This window comes from Ornithorhynchus anatinus, chromosome 4 (assembly GCF_004115215.2).
Source record: "Ornithorhynchus anatinus isolate Pmale09 chromosome 4, mOrnAna1.pri.v4, whole genome shotgun sequence".
Taxonomy (NCBI): Eukaryota; Metazoa; Chordata; class Mammalia; order Monotremata; family Ornithorhynchidae; genus Ornithorhynchus; species Ornithorhynchus anatinus.
In genome coordinates this window covers 125,542,368-125,564,031 of record NC_041731.1, presented here as the reverse complement: position 1 = coordinate 125,564,031, position 21,664 = coordinate 125,542,368, and the positions used below count along the sequence as shown (strand labels likewise).

The 21,664-nt window shown below is 45.0% G+C and overlaps 1 protein-coding gene across 3 annotated transcripts in view; it reads right to left on the bottom strand.

Annotated features, from left to right (window-relative positions):
* SLC2A9 (solute carrier family 2 member 9) overlaps positions 1–21,664 on the bottom strand; it is a 304,495-nt gene that overhangs the window by 103,742 nt on the left and 179,089 nt on the right. For all 3 annotated transcript variants that reach the window (XM_039911938.1, XM_039911939.1, XM_029063982.2), the window contains one exon: positions 19,270–19,402. In XM_039911938.1, the coding sequence (XP_039767872.1) occupies positions 19,270–19,402 (133 nt within the window). The remainder of the gene's footprint in view (positions 1–19,269; positions 19,403–21,664) is intronic.

Here is a 21,664-nt window from a genome sequence, read left to right as displayed (position 1 = left end):
GGTACAGTGCTCTGAATGCAGAAGATGCCCTTTCATATCTGACAGAACACCACTCTCTCCACCTTCAAAACTCTCCTAAAATCTAATCTCCTCAAGTGTGTGGGCTGGGGTGTGTAGTAGGAGAGAAAGGAGTGAAGATCAATAAGGGAGAGAGAGCTGACTGAGCGCCTTGAATCCCACAGTGAGGAGTTTCTGCCTGATGCAAAGTTAGATCATAATAATAACGATGCTATTTATTAAGCGCTTATTATGTGTCAAGCACTGCTTTAAGCACTGGGGTAGATACAAGATAATCAGATCGGAATCCCTGCCGCTAATGGGGCTTACAGTCTTCTTCCCCATTTTGCAGATGAGGTAACTGAGGCACAGAGAAGTTAAATGACTTGCCCAAGGACACAGAGCAGACAAGTGGTGGAGCAGAGATTAGAACCCATGTCCTTCTGACTTCCAGTCTCTTATCCGCAACCATTGAAGGCACTTGGTGAATGGGGAAATGTGCAAAAAAGTTTTTTTTTTAGAGAAGCAGCATGGCTTAGTGGAAAGAGCATGTGCTTGGGAGTCAAAGGACATGGGTTCTAATCCCAGCTCCACCACTTGTCTGCCGTGTGACCTTGGGCAAGTCACTTAGCTTCTAAGTGACTAGGTTACCTCATCTGTGAAAATAGGGATTAAAAAATGTGATCCCCACATGGGACGATCTGATTACCTTGTATCTACTCCAGCGCTTTGAACAGTGCTCAGCACATAGAAAGTGCTTAATGAACACCATAATTATCATTATTATTATTATATTCAGACAGCAGAGTGAAGGATGGATGGGGTGGAGTGGGGCTCAAGAGAGGGAGGTCAGCAAAGAAGCTGATGCAGAAGTCGAGATGAGATGTGACAACTACTTGAATTAGTGTGGGAATAGTTTGGATGGAGAAGGAGGAGCAGATTCTGGGGATGTCGTGGTGATAGAATCAACAAGATTTGCTGACTGGATAAATATGAGGGTTGAAGGAGAGAGAAGTGTTAAGGCTAATGCCAAGGTTGCTGGTTTTTGCGAAATGAAAGGTGGTGGTTTGGTCTACAGGGATGGCAAAGTTGAGGGGAAGAGACAGTTTGGGAGGGAAGATGAAAAATTCAATTTCGGAAATTTTGCCTGAATAATAACAGTAATGATAGTATTTGTTAAGTGCTATGTGCCGAGCACTGTTCTAAGCACTGTGTTAGATGCAAAGTTATCAGATTGTCCCACGTGGAGCTCACAGTCTTAATCCACATTTTACAGAGGAGGTAACTGAGGCCCAGAGAAGTAAAGTGACTTGCCCAAAGTCAAACAGCTGACAAGAGTCAGAGAGGGGATTAGAATCCATGACCTCTGACTCCCAGCTAGATTGTAAATTCCTTGATGACAGGGATTATGTCTGCTAAATCTACTGTACTTTCCAAGTGCTCAGTAAATACAACTGAGTGATTGAAGACTTTTTAAAAATTGTTTTTCATTACTCATCTGAAACTTGACATGATGAGACTGAATAAGGCTTTCCTGGGAATTTAAGAGAAAGGAGAGACAGAGAAAAGAAAATGCCAAAGGGCTATCAGATTATTAAACGAGAAAAAGAACTAGCTATTATTCTAATAATAACTGTGGTATTTAAGTGCTTACTATGTTCCAGGCACTGTACTAAGCGCTGGGGTGGATACAAGGTAATCGGATGGGACACAGCCCCTGTCCCACACTCACACTCTTAATCCCCATTTTACAGATGAGTTAACTGAGGCGCAGAGAAGGGAAGTGACTTCCTCAAGGGCACACAGCAGACACCTACCGGAGCCAGAATTAGAACCCAGGTCCTTCTGATTCCCAGGACCGAGCTCGATCCACTAGACCATGCTGCTTTTCAAATGCCCTAGGTGGTCCTGTGCTCAGAAACCTTCTCCACTGATCTGTGTGGAAATTAATGTGCAGGCCATTTGGTGGAAACAGTAGCCTTAGCTGAAGTAACACCATTTTGAGGAAAATGGAGAAGAACTTTTAAGATGGCAATATGAAAAGTCATTCATTCATTCATTCGATAGTATTTACTGAGCGCTTACTATGTACAGAGCACTGTACTAAGCGCTTGGAATGTACAATTCAGCAACAGATAGAGACAATCCCTGTCCAATGACAGGCTCACAGTCTAAGCGGGGGAGACAGACGGACAAAAACAAGACAACATAATCATGATAAATAGAATCAAGGGGATGGACACCTCATTAACAAAATAAATAGGGTAATTAAAAAATATATATATGCAATTGAGCAGACGAGCACAGTGCTGAGGGGAGGGGAAGGGAGAGGGGGAGGAGCAGAGGGAAAGGGGGAAAAGGGGGCTTAGCTGAGGGGAGGAGAAGGGGGAAGGGGGAAGGAACAGAGGGTGGAGGGGGAGCAGAGAGGGTGGAGGGGGAGCAGAGAGGGAGCAGAGGGAGCAGAGGGAAAAGGGGTAGCTCAGTCTGGGAAGGCCTCTTAGAGGAGGTGAGCTCTCAGAAGGGGTTAACTCAGGGGTTAACTTCTCGGTAGAGAAGTTAACTTCCCTCTGGTTTAGAAAATCCTTTGCAGTCCGCTGAATTTTACTGCTGACCATTGAGAGCATGTCAACAAGCCCTGGTGTCTAAGATAACCTTATCTGAGAATTAAGATGCCTATGTCAGTGATTGAAATGCTTTTGTAGGGGCGGAGGTGGGGCTACTGTTTGGTAAAAATGTAACCTAAAAAGTGTCTTTGGGGTCTTACACTGATCACCTCCCGAGGTGTGGTTTTTGACCATTCTGCAGAATAAAATTTGGAGACCTCGGAATCATGTACGCGTCTCACCATGCCCAGAAATGAACAGGTGTAATTTTATTTGCAACATGTGAGAGCCCCAAAAGGAAGAACTAGAACCCAGGATTCCTGAGTCCCAGAGCTGGGCTCTTTCCGCTGGTCCAACAGTGGTCCAACAGTGGAGCAAACGGCAGTTGAGGATGAACTGGAACTTTATTTCCTCAGATGAATTGAAATTGAAACAAACATACCCGACTACACCAAACTGGATCAATCCTTCCAAATTTAGCAGCTTCGGACTACCTGGGTAGCCAATGATTGGAAATCTGGGCACAGTGTCCTGGGCCATTAATCATTTGTGAGTTGAGGAGATAATTACCTTCTACATCATTAGAGAGATGGGAATGCCTGAAGTGATATGTCAATAACTAATCTTCATGTTGGTACCCTTCAAGGACAAATCATAGACTGGAAACAAAATGCAATCAGACCAAGGCTACGTTCAAGTTAGAAAAGGAACCATATTTGCATCTGAGCTCCCGATTGTTTTAGGAAGATGAAGAAGTTTCCAAAATTAATTAATTCATTCAATCATATTTATTGAGCACTGACTGTGTGCAGAGCACTTTACTAAGTGCTTGGAAAGTACAATTCAAAAATGATGGTATTTGTTATGTGCTTGCTATGTACCAAGCACTGTTCTAAGCACTGGGGTAGATACAAGGTAATCAGATTGTTCCACGTGAGGCTCACAGTCTTAATCCCCGTTTTACAGATGAGGTAATAATAATAATAATAATGTTGGTATTTGTTAAGTGCTTACTATGTGCAGAGCACTGTTCTAAGCGCTGGGGTAGATACAGGGTAATCAGGTTGACCCACGTGAGGCTCACAGTTAATCCCCATTTTACAGATGAGGTAACTGAGGCACAGAGAAGTGAAGTGACTTGCCCACAGTCACACAGCTGACAAGTGGCAGAGTCGGGAGTCGAACCCATAAGTCATGCTACTGAGGCACAGAAAAGTTGAGTGACTTGCCCAAAGTCACACAGCTGACTATATGTCAAGTTCTGTTCTAAGCACTGGGGTAGATACAACAGAATCAGGTTGGACATAGTCACTGTCCCACATGAGGGAAGAGTTGACCTTCTGTATTAGTCATTTATCCAAATCAGGTTGGTTACAGTCCCCGTACCTTATAGGGCTCCCAGTCTCAATCCCCAGTTTACAGATGAGGGAACTGAGGCCCAGAGAAGCAAAGTGACTTGCCCAAGGTCACAGATGACAAATGGAGGAGCAGGGATGACCTTCTGACTCCCAAGCCTGTGTTCTATCCACTATGCCATGCTGCTTATCTTAACAAGCAGCACTGTATTATTATCTTATACCTACCCCAGCACTTAGCACAATGCTCAGCACATAGTAACCCTTGAACTAATACCAGGGTTACTAATATTTAGAGGCAATGTGGGGGTTGCAGAAGATAAAAGAAACTCTCATGGAAAGGATAAAAATGTCACTTTTCATTATCCAGTCATGGACAGATTCTTAAGCAACTATTGATAATGATGATGCTGGTAATAATAATTTCTAAGTGCTAACTATATGTCAAGCTCTGTTCTAAGCACAGGGGCAGATACAGCAGAATCAGGTCGGAACAGTCACTGTCCCAAATCGGGGAAGAGTTGACCTTCTTTATTAATCAGTTATTTTTATTTCCTTTTGGAGAACCTCAAAAAATCTCAAGATTGGTGGAACCTTGAAAGAAACCAAGCAATTTTTTTTAGGAGCTCACCCAAAAGTTGGCGAAAGATGAGTGCTCCTAATATGAATATATGGAATCCAGAAGAATTTGGGGAAGGAGTACTTGAAAAGCTAGAACCTTAGAGAGGCTCGCATTATGAAGTAATATTTTGAAATCACATGGCATTAAAAAAAATTCCTCTACTTTGCACTTTTCCTTCAAATGGAGAGGTTTAGATTCAATTCCAACCCATTTCCTTTCATTTCATTTTTTTTTTTAAATCCAATTCTTTCTTCGCTGTTTTCCGTACTTCAATGTGTCCTCTATCTGACTTGAAATCTTCTCATCTTGCTCATTTAGATTCTGGGCCATATTCTAATCACATAACTCTGAACACTCTGAGATTGAAATGAGTATCAAATTGCTATTTCCCAATAGGTATGAGGTCTTTTGGGACTTCCTGCCCCTTTTACACCTTCCATGCTAAAAGAATAATCTGGGGGAATTAGACCACCTCCAAATAAAGCATAATGCATTTATCCCAGAAAGGATATCCACTTACATTCTTGCCTAGAGAGACAGAAGGTGATATAGGCAGTACCAACAAAGATGATTCTTATTTTCTGTGTGTGGTGCCATGACCATCTGTCCTGAATCCAAACCAAAAACCTTCCAGAAAATGATTGGCTGCGATAATAATAATAATGATAATAATAATGACTGTGGCATCTGTTAAGTCCTTACTATGTTCCAAGTCCCAGGGTACATACAAAGTCCTTGTCTCACGTGGGGATTACAATACAAGCAGAGGGGAGAACTGATATCGAATCAACAGTTTACAGATGAGGAAATTCTGCCTACTCTGCCTATTTTGCCTCCCACCCTCTGGGTGTGGGGGTCCCTCAAAACTCAGTTCTGGATTCCCTTCTATTCTCCATCTACAGCCTCTCATTTAGAGAGCTCATTCTCTCCCGTGGCTTCAACTACCATCTCTATATGGACGATTCTCAAATCTCCATCTCCAGCCCTGATCTCTCTCCCTCTCTGCAGACTCGTATTTCCTCCTGCCTTCAGGACATCTCTATTTCGATGTGCCGCTGACACATCAAATTTAACATCCTCAAAACAGAACTCTTCATCTTCTCGAGCACGGGCTTGGGAGTCAGAGGTCATGGGTTCAAATCCCCGCTCAGCCGCTTGTCAGCTGTGTGACTTTGGGCAAGTCATTTCACTTTTCTGTGCCTCAGTTACCTCATCTGTAAAATGGGGATTAACTGTGAGCCTCACGTGGGACAACCTGATTCCCCTGTATCTACCCCAGCGCTTAGAACAGTGCTCTGCACATAGTAAGCGCTTAACAAATACCAACATTATTATTATTATTATTCTCTGTGCCTCAGTTACTTCATCTGTAAAATGAAGATTAAGATTGTGAGCCCCCCGTGGGACAACCCGATCACCTTGTATCCTCCCCAGCGCTTAGAACAGTGCTTGTCTTGTCTGTCCGTCTCCCCCAATTAGACCGTAAGCCCGTCAAACGGCAGGGACTGTCTCTATCTGTTGCCGACTTGTTCATTCCAAGCGCTTAGTACAGTGCTCTGCACATAGTAAGCGCTCAATAAATACTATTGAATGAATGCTTTGTAAATAGTAAGCATTTAACAAATGCCATTATTATTATTATTATTTTTCTCACCCAAACCCTGCCCTCTTCCTGTACTTCCCAACAGTAGACAATGCCACTATCCTCCCTATCTCACTAGCCTTAGCGTTGTCCTCGACTCAACCCTCTTTCAACTCATCTAATTCAATCTGTCGCCCAATCCCGCGAGAACCAGCTTCATAACACCGCTAAAATCTGACCTTTCTTCTCTATCCAAACTGCAGCTAGGCTGATCCAAGCACTTCTCCTATCTCACCTTGATTACCGCATCTGTCTCCTTGCTGTCCTCCCTGCCTCCTGCCTCTCCCCATTCCAGTTCCTACTTCATTCTGCTGCCCGAGTTATTTTTCTACCTCAAGAACCTCCAGCGGTTGCTCATCTACCTCCACGTCAAACAGAAACTCTTCATCATCGGCTTTTCAACACCCAATCAGCCCAGCCCATACATTTTGCTCCTCAAGCCAGCATGGCCTAGTGGACAGAATATGGGTCTAGGAATCGGAAAGACCTGGGTTCTAATCCCACCCCACCATTTGTCTGCTGTGTGACTCTGGGCAAGTCACTTAACTTCTCTGTGCCTCAGTTTCCTCATCCATAAAATGGGGTTTAAGGTGTGAGGTCCACGTGGAACCCAGACTGGTCCAACCTGACTAGCTTGTGTCTACCCTACTGCTTAGCCCAGTGCCTGGCACATACTAAGTGCTTAACAATATACCATTAAAAAAAAGCCCAGCTTGTTCACTGTTCCCTGATCTCATATCTCAACACAGACCCTTTTCCCGGTTCCCTCCTTCTAATCTGGAACTCTCTCCCTCCCTATATGCCAGACAACCACTCTTCCCACTTCAAAGCCTTATTAAGGAAGATCACATCTCCTTCAAGAGGCTTTCCCTGATTAAACCCTATTTTCCCTGGTCCCCTCTCCCTTCTGCTTCATCAATAGACTTTGATCTGTGACCTTTGGGCATATGATATTCATCCCCAACCCCCTGCCTTTATGTACATATAAATAAATTATAGATTATAAATTCTTTATAGTAATGCTTGTCTCCCCTTCTAGTCTGTAAACATTGTGGACAGAGAATGTGTCTACCAACTCTGTTGTACTGTGTTCTCCTGAGCACTTAGTACAGTGCTCTGCATACAGTAAATGCTCAATAAATACCATTGATAATGAAGAAACTCAGGCACGGAGAAGTGAAGTGACTTGCAAGGCATGTATTAACCCATACTCTCTGTTTCTCTCAAGATAACCTTAGGCACTGTGTGTGTGTGTCTCTCTCTCTCTCTTTCGTCTCTCCCACCTCTAATCCTCTGCTCAAACCCTTCCTCCTCTTGGGAATTCCATCCTCCATCATAACCTCCAGACCCGAGTTCTTCCCATCTTCAAAGCCCTATTGATTCTCATTTCTCTCTGGAGGCATCCCCTGATTAATTTCTTCCCAGTCAGTTTTATCCCTCAAAATACCACCCTAGACCTTCAGTACAACTATGCACTTGTGTACTAACAAACATCTATAGCACACCTGAAGAAACCCACCCTATTTCTAAATAACTTAGATTGTGAGCCTCATGTGGGTCAGGGACTGTGTCGAACCCGATTAACTGGTATCTACACTAGGGCTTAGAGCAGTGTCTGGAATCTAGTAAGTGCTTAACAAGTATCACTAAAAAACCAAATCAAAAACCCCCCACAACTGGCAGAGATGAGAGAAAAAGAGTGATGCTATGAAAACCACTGGCGTTAGAATCAATATGGATTAATGTTCCTCCAGAGAAAGGTCCAGGTGTGTTGACGCACAATTCCAACATGATGTGGTTGCTCCAGAAAAGAAAGGTATTTTTTAAGTGTTTTCTATGTGCCGAGCACTGTAATAAATGATGGGGTGGATACAAGCAAATTGTGTTGGACACAGTCCTTGTCCCACAAGGGGCTCCCAGTCTCAATCCCCATTTTACAGATGAGGTTACTGAGGCCCAGAGAAACGACTTCCCCAAGGTCACACAACAGACATGGGGTGGAGCTGGGATTAGAACCCATGACCTTCTGATTCCCAGGCCTCTGCTCTATCCACTATGCCACGATGCTTCTCAAGGCTGAACAGCAACTACTGAGCAAGGAGGGCTGAAGACTTAGGCTACATTAATGAATTTATATTAAGTCAGAATGTCCACGATAGGGTGGACAAAGTAGAGCAAATATGTTGAATCTCCCCTGGCCACGTCTCTTTCAGAGGTCACATCTCCTCCAAGAGGCCTTCCTTGACTAAGCCTTCTTCTCCCTTCTGCATCACCTTTGCACTTAGATCTGTGACCTTTAGGCATTTAATAATAATAATTATGGTAGTTGTTCAGTGCTTACTGTGTGCCAAGCACTGTTCTAAGCATTGAGGTAGATACAGCGTGGCTCAGTGGAAAGAGCCCGGGCTTGGGAGTCAGAGGTCATGGGCTCAAATCCCGGCTCTACCACTTGTCAGCTGTGTGACTATGGGCAAGTCATTTAACTTCTCTGTGCCTCAGTTACCTCATCTATAAAATGGAGATGAAGACTGTGACTGTGAGCCTCACATGGGACAACCTGATTACCCTGTATCTACCCCAGTGCTTAGAACAGTCCTCTGCACATAGTAAGCGCTTAACAAATACCAACATTATTATTATTATTATACAGGGTAATCAAGTAGTCCCACGTGGGGCTCACATTTTTAATCCCCATTTTACAGTTGAGGTAACTGAGGCACAGAGAAGTTATGTGACTTGCCCAAGGTCACACAGCAGACAAGTGGTGGAGGAGGGATTAGAACCCATGTTCTCTGTCTCTCAAGCCCGTGCTCACCACTAATGTGGTGAGGTCGTGGGAAGCCATTTCGTTGACCCCTTTCAGAGTGACTTTTCTTTGAGCCCTTGATCAACAACATGAAGGAACGACATTGAGAAGGAGCTAGGCTGCTCTGCTCCAGGGCAGAACATTGGGAAGCCAGTCTGCGGGGTGAACACGTGGCGGGGAGAGCCCAGCAGTGGCTTTCCCTCCCTGTTTTACCCAGTAACGGGCCTGGACCAATTAATTAACAATCCCCACGTAGGGACCGCTGTAACGTCCAAGGCAGAGGCAGATAAAAGACGGTCGCTTTGAGTCACGAGGATCCGGCCAGAGATGAGACGACAAGACGAGAATGCGGTCGCCATGAGCTACGAACCGGAAGGCAGCGCAGGCCCCGGCGAGGTGGCGTGGCCCCTGCTGACCGTGAACCAGCCATGACTCGCACCCGGAGTCGACGTCTCCACTTGCAACCATCGTGAACCATCGTGGCTGCCGCCAGTCAGCTGGACTCCCTAAATTCCTCCGATGTGGAGCCATCTTTATAAATTCGAGCCAGACAGAGATGGGTAGCTATGTTTGTAGAGTGTGTGTTTGTGTGTGTGAGAGAGTCTTTCCCCCTTCAACGAGAATTGAAATTGAATAAGGTTTTCCATTTTGGAATTTGTTACAGAGTGCCCAGTCTAGGAAATTAATAATAATAATAATAATGTCGGTATTTGTTAAGCGCTTACTATGTGTCGAGCACTGTTCTAAGCGCTGGGGTAGACAGAGGGGAATCAGGTTGTCCCACGTGGGGCTCACAGTCTTAATCCCCATTTTACAGATGAGGTAACTGAGGCACCGAGAAGTTAAGTGACTTGCCCAAAGTCACACAGCTGACAAGTGGCTGAGACGGGATTCGAACCCATGACCTCTGACTCCAAAGCCCGTGCTCTATCCACTGAGCCATGCGGATCAGAATCCGTCTCAGACACTCTGGACCAGTTAGAGACTCCCAGCTTTGAAGATTGGTTAGGATAGTGGGTTTTCTCAGCTCAGGAGGAACGGCTGGTTTGGAACGCATAGAGCGGGACCTGGTGGCTTGTGACACAGGGTTGGTGACCGGAACTGGTCACTGGGCTCCTGAGAATGTGGCAGGGGTGACTATGCAGACAGCCTCATAATTTGAGTGCCTAACAATCTCGGTGAGGTGCCTCTGAGGATCTTAATAATTTAATAATAAAAATAATAATAATAATGGCATTTGTTAAGCATTTATTCTGTGTCAAGCACTTTTCTAAGTGCTGGGGTGGATACAAGGTAATCAGGTTGTCCCACGTGGGCCTCACAGTCTTCATCCCCATTTTCCAGATGAGTTAACTGAGGCACAGAGAAGTTAAGTGGCTCGCCCAAGGTCACCCAGCAGACAAGTGGCGGAGTCAGGATTAGAACCCACGTCCTCTGACTCCCAAACCTCTGCTCTTGCCACTAGGCCATGCTGCTTTTCAGGGGAGCAGCAATCTGGACAAGGTGTATCTGAGGATCTTGTCCCAGGGCAACGGGAACCAAGGTGAGGTGAATGGTTAGCAGCGTGGGGGAGGCCAGGGAGGGGAAGAATCTCAGTCGGGGCTCATGACAATATTCACCTTATCCTCAGCTCCACAGCACTCAGGTACATATCCGTAAATTATTTATTTCTATTAATGTCAGTCTCCCCCTCTAGACTGTAAATTCGTTTGGGGCAGGGAACGGGCCTACCTACTCTGCTGTATTGTACTCTCCCAAGCTCTTAGTTCAGTGCTCTGCATACAGTAAGTGCTCAATAAATACGATTGATTCCCATGACAATGAGGTAACCCACTTCTTTTGCCGTTTCTTCTGCCAACCCCCATAACCAACCTCTTTAATCTCCCCCGGCCACCGTCGCCTCTACGATTGTTTTCCTGTTTCTCCTCAGCTCCCATACAACTGCCCCTTCCATTTTAATGCTGATAACGAATAAACCAACTACATTTAGGCGGCAACTCTCTACCCAGAAGAACTGCAAGCGAAAGGTCACGTCCTTATCCGAGATCACTCAAGACCTTTAATAAGGTTCATTGACTTGATACCTGTTTTAAACAGTGCACAACCGGATCGTCTGCAGAGTCATTCTGGGGACTGGAAAAGCAGTTTTGATTCACCCCAGGGATGGAGGTTGCAGAGAAGAGAAACACGAAACCGCTTTTCACTAGGGAAATGCTGAAGTCAACGCTTAATGGCCACAAAGAAAGACCGTCTGCCTCTTTCAAACTCATGATTCCACTTTCTCAGCGAGTCCTGTTGTGCAAGGAAGCTCATAAAAATGCAAATGTGCATATTCAAGGTTTTATGAAATGAACAATGTATGATGAGCTACTTACGTTATTTGGGTTTGAGCTATTTTTAGGGTTCTTTGGGGATCCACTAGACTTATAAGTGTGATTGAGAGCCTACACCTTCCAAAACCATTAGAGTTTCATGTTCTTCATCTTGTCAGTTTCAAGAGGGAAAAGTGAATTCCTTGGAGGGGTAGGGACTGTGTCTACCACCTCTATTTTATTGTACTCTCCCAAGCATTTAGTACAGTGCTCTGCAAGAGTAAGTGCTCATTAAACGTCACTGATTGATCTTGATACGCCAAAGACCTGGAAAATCAGAGGGCCAGAACTTAAATTGTTTTGTCAGCATCCACAAGATTACTCTCACCATCATGATATTTATTTCACACTTACAGAGGGCTAAGCACTGGAGTTGAAGTAGCAGCAGCGTTAATTGAGCTCTCACTTGATGTGGAGAAATGCGCTAAATAATAATAATAATGACAATAATAATGGCATTTGTTACGTGCTTAGAATGTGCCGAGCACTCTACTGAGCACTGTGGAAGACACAAGATAAACAGGTTCCACATGGGGCTCTCAGGTGGGAGAATAGGTCTAACTCACCATTTGCAGATGAAGGAACTGAGGCACCGAAAAGTTAAGTGACTGGTCCAAGGTCACAGCAGGTAAGTGGCATAGCAGGTTTAGAACCCAGGTCTCCTGACTCCCAGGCCCGTACTCTTTCCACTAGACCATGCTGCTTCTCTAAACGCTAGGAAGTGCAGAATTACCAACCAACGTGTTCCCTGCACACAGGAAGCTAACTCTCAAATAGAGGAAACAAACAAAAATATTTACAACTATAGAGATCAAAAAGAAATAAAGCACACAATGATTCCAGATAATCCATAGTAACACATATTTCTGAGATAGGGAGACTAGGTATTAAAGATGAATAAACTGAGTCACAGGGAATTATGTGACTTACCCAAGTCATATTCATTCATTCAGTCGTATTTATTGAGCACTTACGGTGTGCAGAGCACTGTGCTAAACTCTTGGAAAGTGTATTATGGCAATAAAGAGAGACAATCCCTGCCCACAATGGCCTCACAGTCTGGAGGGGGGCGAGACAGACATCAATACAAGTAAACAGGCATCAATATAAATAAGTAGAATTATAGATAAGTAGCTATATACCTAAAGTCACACAGCTGACAGGTGGCGGAGCCGGGATTAGAACCCGTGACCTCTGACTCCTAAGCCCGTGCTCTTTCCACTGAGCCATGCTGCTTCTCGGAGTTTTTGCTTCATGCGAAGGTTGATAGGCAACCACCGGAGATTTTTGAGGAGGGGAGTGACATGCCCAGAGCGTTTCTGAGTGAAGTATAGACTGAAGTGGGGAGTGACAGGAGGTTGGGAGATCAGAGAGGAGGCTGATGCAGTAACCCAGTCGGGATATGATGAGAGATTGCACCAGCAAGGTAGCAGTTTGGATGGAAAGGAAAGGGCGGATCTTGGCGATGCCGTGAAGGTGAGACCGGCAGGTTTTGGTGACGGCTTGGATGTGTGGGGTGAATGAGAGCCATTGGCGTTTCCCTCCCAGCTCTGGCTGACCTTGGCTCCACGTCCATGCCATGAAACTTGGAGGGTGAGGTGCACGGGGCGGAGGGAGGCCGGAGGCTGAAAATGTGTAAAAACCTCATCCTCTAGTCGCCCTTTCTATATAAGTTGACTGGACAGGGGACAGGCAACCTCAGAGTTGGACCGTCGTTCTAAACTCAGATCACTGTCCACCCTATGCACCCAATATGATTAACCATCAAAGTAGTTTAGGGCATCTATTATTTCAGAAGATTCCCAGTAAATGTAAAATTGGTGGTATTTATTAAGTCCCAAGACTATGTCCCTAGCACTGTATTAAGCACTGGGTCCGATCCAAGTCATGGATTCTAATCCAGGCTCCACCACTTGTCTGCTGTGTGACCTTGGGCAAGTCACTTCACTAGGCCTCAGGGACCTCATCTGTAAAATGGGGATTGAGACTGGGAGCCCCATGCGGGACAGGCACTGTGTCCAACCCGATTTGCTTGTATCCACACCAGTGCTTAGTATAGTGCCTAGCACACAGTAAGAGCTTAACAAATGCCACAATTATCATTATTACAAGTTAATCAGTTTGGATACAGTCCCTGTCCCACGTAGGGCTCATGGTCTAAGTGGGAGGGAAAACAGGTATTCAATCCCCATTTGAAAAAAGAGGAACCTGAGACACAAAAAGTTAGGTGACTTGCCCAAGGTCACACAGCAGGCATCAGGGATGGAGATTCCAGAATGTCTCCTGGATTCATGGTCCAGGATCTAATCGCTCTGAGTTTCAAGCAGTTCTCTCTTAAACATAACCAAACTGTCTCTTAACGTGGGCCAATTAGGAGATAATAATAATTACAGGATTTGTTAAGCACTTATTATGCGTCAGGGACTGGACTAAGCACTGGGGTTAATACAAGCAAATCGGGTCGGACGGTCCTGCATAGGGCTCACAGTCTTAATCCCCATTTTCCAGATGAAGTAGCTGAGGCCCGGAGAAGTGAAGTGACTTGCCCAAGATCACGCAGCAGACACGTGGCAGAGTAGGGATTAGGACCCAGGTCCTCTGACTCCCAGGCCCGGGCTCTTTTCACTAGGCCATGCTGCTGCTTCTTAGATTAATTCAACCAGATCATTTTGTAAAAAACAGTGAAGTCTCACTGATCAATCGCTGATATTTCAGCCAGGGGGAATGTCTCTGTGTTTATCAGCCGCTGCGGTCGGTCAGAATTTTACACGGAGCAGTGCTCTGCTCCCGACTGAAAAGCCAGAGTAACACGTGTCTGACGTTATCCATCACCAGGGAGAGTGGGAATCAGACCTATAACTGTCCATTACCTGTAGGGGAAAGTTAGCATTTCCATTAGGCGCCCGGCTATTCCTTCATGTCTCAATTTTAAGGGAAGGAGGCAGTGGGCCCACTGCTCTCATTAAACCAGTTTCTACATCAAGCCCACTGGGCCTATTCAAACTTCAAAAGCCCTGAAGAGGCTCTTTCATCGGCAGGAGGGGCAAGAAGTGTGCAGTGGGGACAAACTGTGAATCTGAAATTCAACTTCTTCAGGGTCAGAGAGCCAAATCTCAACAGGCCCATTTCTCACTTCTCATCTGTCCCCTGGGCAAAACTGAGGGAAGGGCCTGCTTTTCATAAATATTCAAATCCTGGCTCAATCAATCAGTGTAAAATGGCATGCGTTGAGCAAGTACTTTGGGCCGCCAGGCAAGTCAGCTTGTCAGTCGTATTTATTGAGCGCTTACTGTGTGCAGAGCATTGTACTAAGCGCTTGGGAGAGTACTTCAGAACAATAAACGGATGCATTAGCTGCCCACAATGCACTTAATAATAATAATAATAATAATAATGTTGGCATTTGTTAAGCGCTTACTATGTGCAGAGCACTGTTCTAAGCGCTGGGGTAGATACAGGGTAATCAGGTTGTCCCACGTGAGGCTCACAGTTAATCCCCATTTTACAGATGAGGTAACTGAGGCACAGAGAAGTCAAGTGACTTGCCCACAGTCACACAGCTGAGAAATGGCAGAGCCGGGATTCAAACTCATGACCTTTGACTCCCAAGTCCATGCTCTTTCCGCTGTGCCACGCTGCTTCTCTTACAGCGTAGAACACTAGGAGCACTAAGCTTTTGGGAGATTTATACAGTAGAGTTGGCAGATATGAACCATGTCCTTGAGAAGCTAACGGTCTAGTAAGGGAGCTTACAGTCTTCCCTCCACTGACTTAATAATAATAATGTTGGTATTTGTTAAGCGCTTACTATGTGCAGAGCACTGTTCTAAGCGCTGGGGGAGACACGGGGGAATCAGGTTGTCCCACATGGGGCGCACAGTCTTAATCCCCATTTTACTGATGAGGTAACTGAGGCCCAGAGAAGTCAAGTGACTTGCCCACAGTCACACAGCTGACAAGTGGCAAAGCTGGGATTTGAACTCATGACTTCTGACTCCAAAGCCCATGCTCTTTCCACTGAGCCACGCTGCTTCACATAGTGTATTTTTTCCCCACTATGAGACTTGCCTCATAGTGTATTTTTTCCCCAGTGGTATTTGTTAAGCACTTACTATGTGCCAAGCACTGTATTAAGCTCTGGGGTAGACACAAATTAATGGGGTTGGACACTGTCCCTATCCCTCACAGGGCTCACCATCTTAATCCCCATTTTACAGATGAGTTAAGTGACGCAAAGAGAAGTTAATTGACTTGCCCAAGTTCAAGTTCACGCTGCAGACCTGTGGCAGAGCCTGGATTAGAATCCAGGTCCTCTGACTTCCAAGCCCGTACTCTTTCCACTAGGTTACATTTCTTCCGAGCTGCCGGATGTGGATGTGAATCTCCTTTCACATCTTCGTCAAATTTCCCACTTTCCATTTCTCCTACTCCTGATTTTAGCGACAACAACAACTCTTCTCTTTCCAGTCTAACAAGGCGTCTCTGTAACACTGGCTAATCTATAAATCCTGGTCCCACATCACACTACATCTGAAGTGTACTCCACATCAAAATCTAGGCACCTAGCATGTTTTCACTTTTTTTAAAAAAATGGTATTTGTTAAATACTCACTATGTGCCAGGCACAGTTCTAAGCACTGGGGTAATAATAATAATGTTGGTATTTGTTAAGCGCTTACTATGTGCCAAGCACTGTTCTAAGTGCTGGGGTAGACACAGGGGAATCAGGATGTCCCACGTGGGGCTCACAATCTTCATCCCCATTTTACAGATGAGGGAACTGAGGCCCAGAGAAGTGAAGTGACTTGCCCACAGTCACACAGCTGACAAGTGGCAGAGCTGGGATTCGAACTCATGAGCCCTGACTCCAAAGCCCGTGCTCTTTCCACTGAGCCACGCTGCTTCTCAGATACAAGGTAATTAGGTTGGACATAGTTCATGTCCCATAAAAAATAAAAATGGTGGTATTTGTTAAACGCTTACTATGTGCAAAGCACCGTTCTAAGTGCTGGGGGATACAAGGTGATCAGGTTGTCCCACGCGGGGCTCACAGTTTTAATCCCCATTTTACAGATGAGGTAACTGAGGCACAGAGAAGTTAAGTGACTTGCCCCAAGTCACGCAGCTGGTAAGCATCAGAGCCGGGATTAGAATCCACGACCTCTGACTCCCAAGCCCGGGCTCTTTCCACTGAGCCAAGCTGCTCTCGAGGTCTTAATCCCCATTTTACAGATGAGGTAACTGAAGCCCAGAGAAGTGAAATTACTTGCCCAGAGTCACATAGCAGACAAGTGGCAGAGCAGGGATTAGAACCCAGGTTTTCATACTCCCATACCTGGGCTCTTTCCACTAAGAATAATAATAATAATAATGATGATGGTGCTGCTTCTCTATTCTCTTTTATATCCATCCACAAAGCCCTTCAACTAAAATGCCACCACCAAGAGGCCTTCACTGATTATTATCTCATCTCTCCACCTTATCCACCTCTCCACCTCCTCCCCCAAACCTACTGCTTCTCCAGGACTTCTAAACCACTTCTGCCCTCACAGTATCCTGTAGCACTTAGGTACACATCTCAGAGAAGTAGCAAGGCCTAGTGGGTAGAGCATGGACCTGAGTTCTAATCCCTGCTCCTCCACTTGTTTGCTCTGTGACCTTGGGCAAATCACTTCACTTCTCTGTACCCCATGTGGGACAGGGACTATGTCAAACCTGATTTACATGTATCTACCCTAGCATTTAGTACAGTGTCTGACATATAGTAAGCACTTAACAAGTACATTATATGCTCCATCACTTGTCACTCTATTTCTTCCTCCTGACTATAACGTACTTAACTGTCTGTCTCCTCCACTCTCTGAAGGCAGAGATCATGTCTACCATTTCTACTGTAATAATAATAATTATGGTATTTATTAAGAGCCTACTACGTGCCAGGCACAATTCTACAAGATACAGATACAAGATAGAAGATATTTGGGTTGGACACCATCCCTGTCCTACATAGGACTCACAGTCTTAATCTCCATTTAACAGATGAGGGAACTGAGGCACAGAGAAGTGAAGTGACTTGACCAAGGTCACACATCAGACAAGTAGCAGAGCTGGGATTAGAACTCATGACCTTATGACTCCCAGACCCATGTTCTATCCACTAGGCCTCGTATTCTGCACAGATGAGGCAATTTATAAATTTGATCCATCGATCATTTGAAAAGGAGAGGGAACGGGGATAGAGAGTGTGAGCATAAATTAGAATTTCGGCCGTCCTGGCCTAAGACATTTCACGTCACAACCAAAGGCCCTTAGAGTGCTTCTAAACCAACAGAACAGTACACGCAGAACACCACAACGCTGCATCATCTATGTATTTGTATCTGTACATTTTGGGCACTTGATTTTAATCCCAGTCTCACCCCACAATACCTAAATATCCGAAATTTGTTAATGTATTTGAATATCTGCCTCCCCCTCTAGCCTGTAAGCTCCTGCTCTTCAGCCGCAAACTTGGAAGCAGCATGGCTCAGTGGAAAGAGCAAGGGCTTGGGAGTCAGAGGTCATGGGTTCAAATCCCGGCTCAGCCGCTTGCCAGCTGTGTGTCTTTGGGCAAGTCACTTCACTTCTCTGTGACTCGGGTACCTCATCTGTAAAATGGGGATTAAGACTGTGAGCCCCACGTGGGACAACCTGATCACCTTGTACAGTGCTTTGCACATAGTAAGCACTTAACAAATGCCATCATGAGCCCCTGAGCATGTAGTATGTGCTTAACAAATATCATTACCTTTTATGATGCCTGTTTACTTGTTTTGATGTCTGTCTCTCCCTCTCTAGACTGTGAGTCCATTTTTCGGCAGGGATTGTCTCTATATGTTGCCAAATTGTACATTCCAAGTACTTAGTACAGTGCTCAATAAATACGACTGAATGAATGATCAGCAAGAAACGTGTCTACTAACTCATCCAAGTGCTTAATACATTGCTCTGCAAATACTAAGTGCTTGATAAATACCACTGATTGATTGATGGATGATTACTGTTATCGTTATTCTACATAAGAGGACACATAATTAGGTTCCTTCCAAATTGAGGACAAAAAGAGAGAAATAAGCCAAGATGCCCCGATTCCAAAGTTGAAACTCTTCTCAGAAACATGCAAGATTGTTTCAAGTCATGTCCAAAACCCAACAAATTACTTCTAAATTGTAATCTTACATTTGAAACATAAATAGATTTGGCTTCTCCTCTCCCAGTCACCAAATGTCCCCTTGGGCATTTTGTGTTAGCTCGGGGTCCTTCCGCTGAGGATGGGGTTTGGGTAACGTTAAGGGAAGAGGAGAATCTCCGTGGAAAGTTGGGCAGTGGGCTAAAATAATAAGGATGCATTAGCTGTCAGATGGAAAAGTGATGGAAAATGGAAGCCAAAGCTACCAGGCAGTATAATGATAATAATATGATGGTATCTGTTAAGCTCTTACTATGTTTCAAGAACTGTTCTAAGCACTGGAGTAGACACAAGCTAATCAGGTTGGACACAGTCCTTGTCCCACATGGGGCTCACAGTCTTAATCCCCATTTGACAGATAAAGGAACTGAGGCATAGAGAAGTGAAGTGATCTGCTCAAGGTCACGCAGCAGCCAAGTGGCGGAGCTGGCCTTAGAATCCAGGTCCTTCTGACTCCCAGGTCGGTGCCCTATCCGCTAGACCACACTGCTTCTCATACATCAGGTCTGATGCAAAAATGTGTGTCACAAGTTCCAATTTCTTCTTCAAGACAATTGTGCCTTCCAGCTAGGCCACGTGGCCTACAAGCCGGGCCGCGGGGCGGGGTTCGGTCCTGGGAACAGAAAGCCAGGGTTCGTTCCTACCTTTGGTGGCGGCGGCTTCGTCGTGCTTCTCAAAGAGCAGATACCGGGGGCTCTCGGGGAGGAAGGGCAGACTGACCAGCTGGACCAGGGCCGGGACCATGATCATGCCGAACAGATACGGCCAACGGGATTCCTTCAAGCAAAGATGAATGCTAGTGAGGTGCTTCGTCATCATCATCATCAAGGGTATTTATTCATTCAATTGCATTTATTGAGCACTTACTGGGTGCAAAACACCATACTAAGCACTTGGGAGAGTACAATATAACAATAAACTAACACATTCCCTGGCCACACAAACTTGAGTACTTACGGTATGTAGAGCACTGTACTAAATGCTTGGGAGAGTAATAATAATTGTGACATTTGTTAAGCGCTTTCTATGTGCCAGGCACTGTTGTAAGCATTGGGGTATGAACAAGCGAATCCGTTTGGACATAGTCCACGTCCCACTTGGAGCTCTCAGTCTTAATCCCCATTTTACAGATGAAGGAACTGAGGAACGGAGAAGTTAAATGACTTGCCCAAGGTCACATAGAAAAGTGGCAGAGATGGAACTGGAACCCAGGACCTTCTGACTCCCAGGCCCATGATCTATCCACTAGATCCTGATGCTTCTCAGAATTGGCAGACACGTTCCTTGCCTAAAATGAGTTTACAGTCTAAATGGGGAGAGCGAGAAAAGACAGAATATCCTTAATAAGCTCACACGCAATGACTTTTATAATCAATCAATTAATAAATCAATGGTATTTATTGAGAATTTATTATGAACCGAGCACTATACTAAGCTCTTGGGAAAGTGCAATACAACAGAATTAGCAAACACACTCTCTGCATTGTCTCTGAGAAAAGCCGTGAGGCTTAGTGGAAAGAGCATGGCTCTGAGTATCGGAGAATCTGTGTTCTAATCCCAGCTCCACCACTTCCCTGCTGTGTGATCTTGGGCAAATCATTTAACATCTCTGTGTCTCAGTTTCCCCATCTGTAAATGTGGTTTATGTATTTAATGGGACAGGGGCTCTGCCTGATCTTTTTATATTGTATCTACTCCAGTCTTGGAATGCGGGAAGACCTGTGGTCTCTGCTGTGGGGAGGAAGTGTGATCTTGAGCAAGTCCTTTGATTTCTGGGTGCCTTAATGTCCTCAATGGTAAAATGAGGATTAAGAACCTATTCTCCCTCCCATTAAGACTGCGAGCCCCATGTGTCACAGGAACTGGGTCTGCTATATCTTGTTTCTACCTCCGGTTCCGGGCACAGAGTGTGTCATACAGTAAGTCTTTAACCAATACCTCAGTTACTACTGAGAAGGAGTGCGGTCTAGTGGAAAGAGCACAGGATTGGGAGGAAACCTGGGTTCTAAACCTAGCTCTTAATAATAAACCTAACCAAAAAATAATGATAATAATCGTAGTGATACTTGTTAAGCACTTACTACATGCCAAGCACTGTTTTAAGTGCTGGGTGGATACAAGCAAACCAGGTTGGACACAGTCCCTGTTCCACATGGTGATCACAATCTTAATCTCCATTTTACCGATGCAGGAACTGAGGCACAGAGAAGTAAAGTGACTTGCCAAAAGTCACGCAGCAGACATGTGGAATCAGAATCCAAATCCTTCTGATGCCAGGACTGTGCTCTATCCAGTAGCCCACACTGCCACTTGCCGGCTGTGTAAACTTGGGGAAGTCACTTCACCTTTCTGTGCTTCAGTTTTCTCATCTATAAAATGGAGATTCACTATCTGCTCAATCTTTAGCTGGGAGCAGGGATGGTGTCTGATGTGAATATCTGTATCTGCCCCAGCACTCTGTCACACAGTGAGTGTCTACAGATCCGTGGCTTAGTGGAAAGAGCCCGGGCTTGGGAGTCAGAGGTCACGGGTTCTAAACCCGGCTCCGTCACGTGCCAGCTGTGTGACTTTGGGCAAATCACTTCACTACTCTGTGCCTCAGTTACCTCACCTGTAAAATGGGGATTAAGACTGTGAGTCCCACGTGGGACAACCTGATTCCCCTGTGTCTACCCCAGCACTTAGAACAGTGCTCGGTACATAGTAAGTGCTTAACAAACACCACAATTTTTATTTTTATTACCACAGTTATCATGTTATCGATTAATCAATTGTACTTATTGAGTCGGGATAGAAAGAACATCGATTCTTTTGAAATGTGGTGTTGGAAAAGGCTTTTGTGAATACCGTGGATGGCCCGAAAGACAAACGAATGGATTTTACAGCAAATTAACCAGAGTGGTCTTTGAAAGGCCAAATAACTTGATTTAGATTAGCATATTTTGGACACATCATCAGGAGGACTAACTCTCTGGAGAAGACGCTAATGCTAGGAAAATCCCAGGGAAAATGTGGAAGGTACCGACCGGCAGCTAGAAT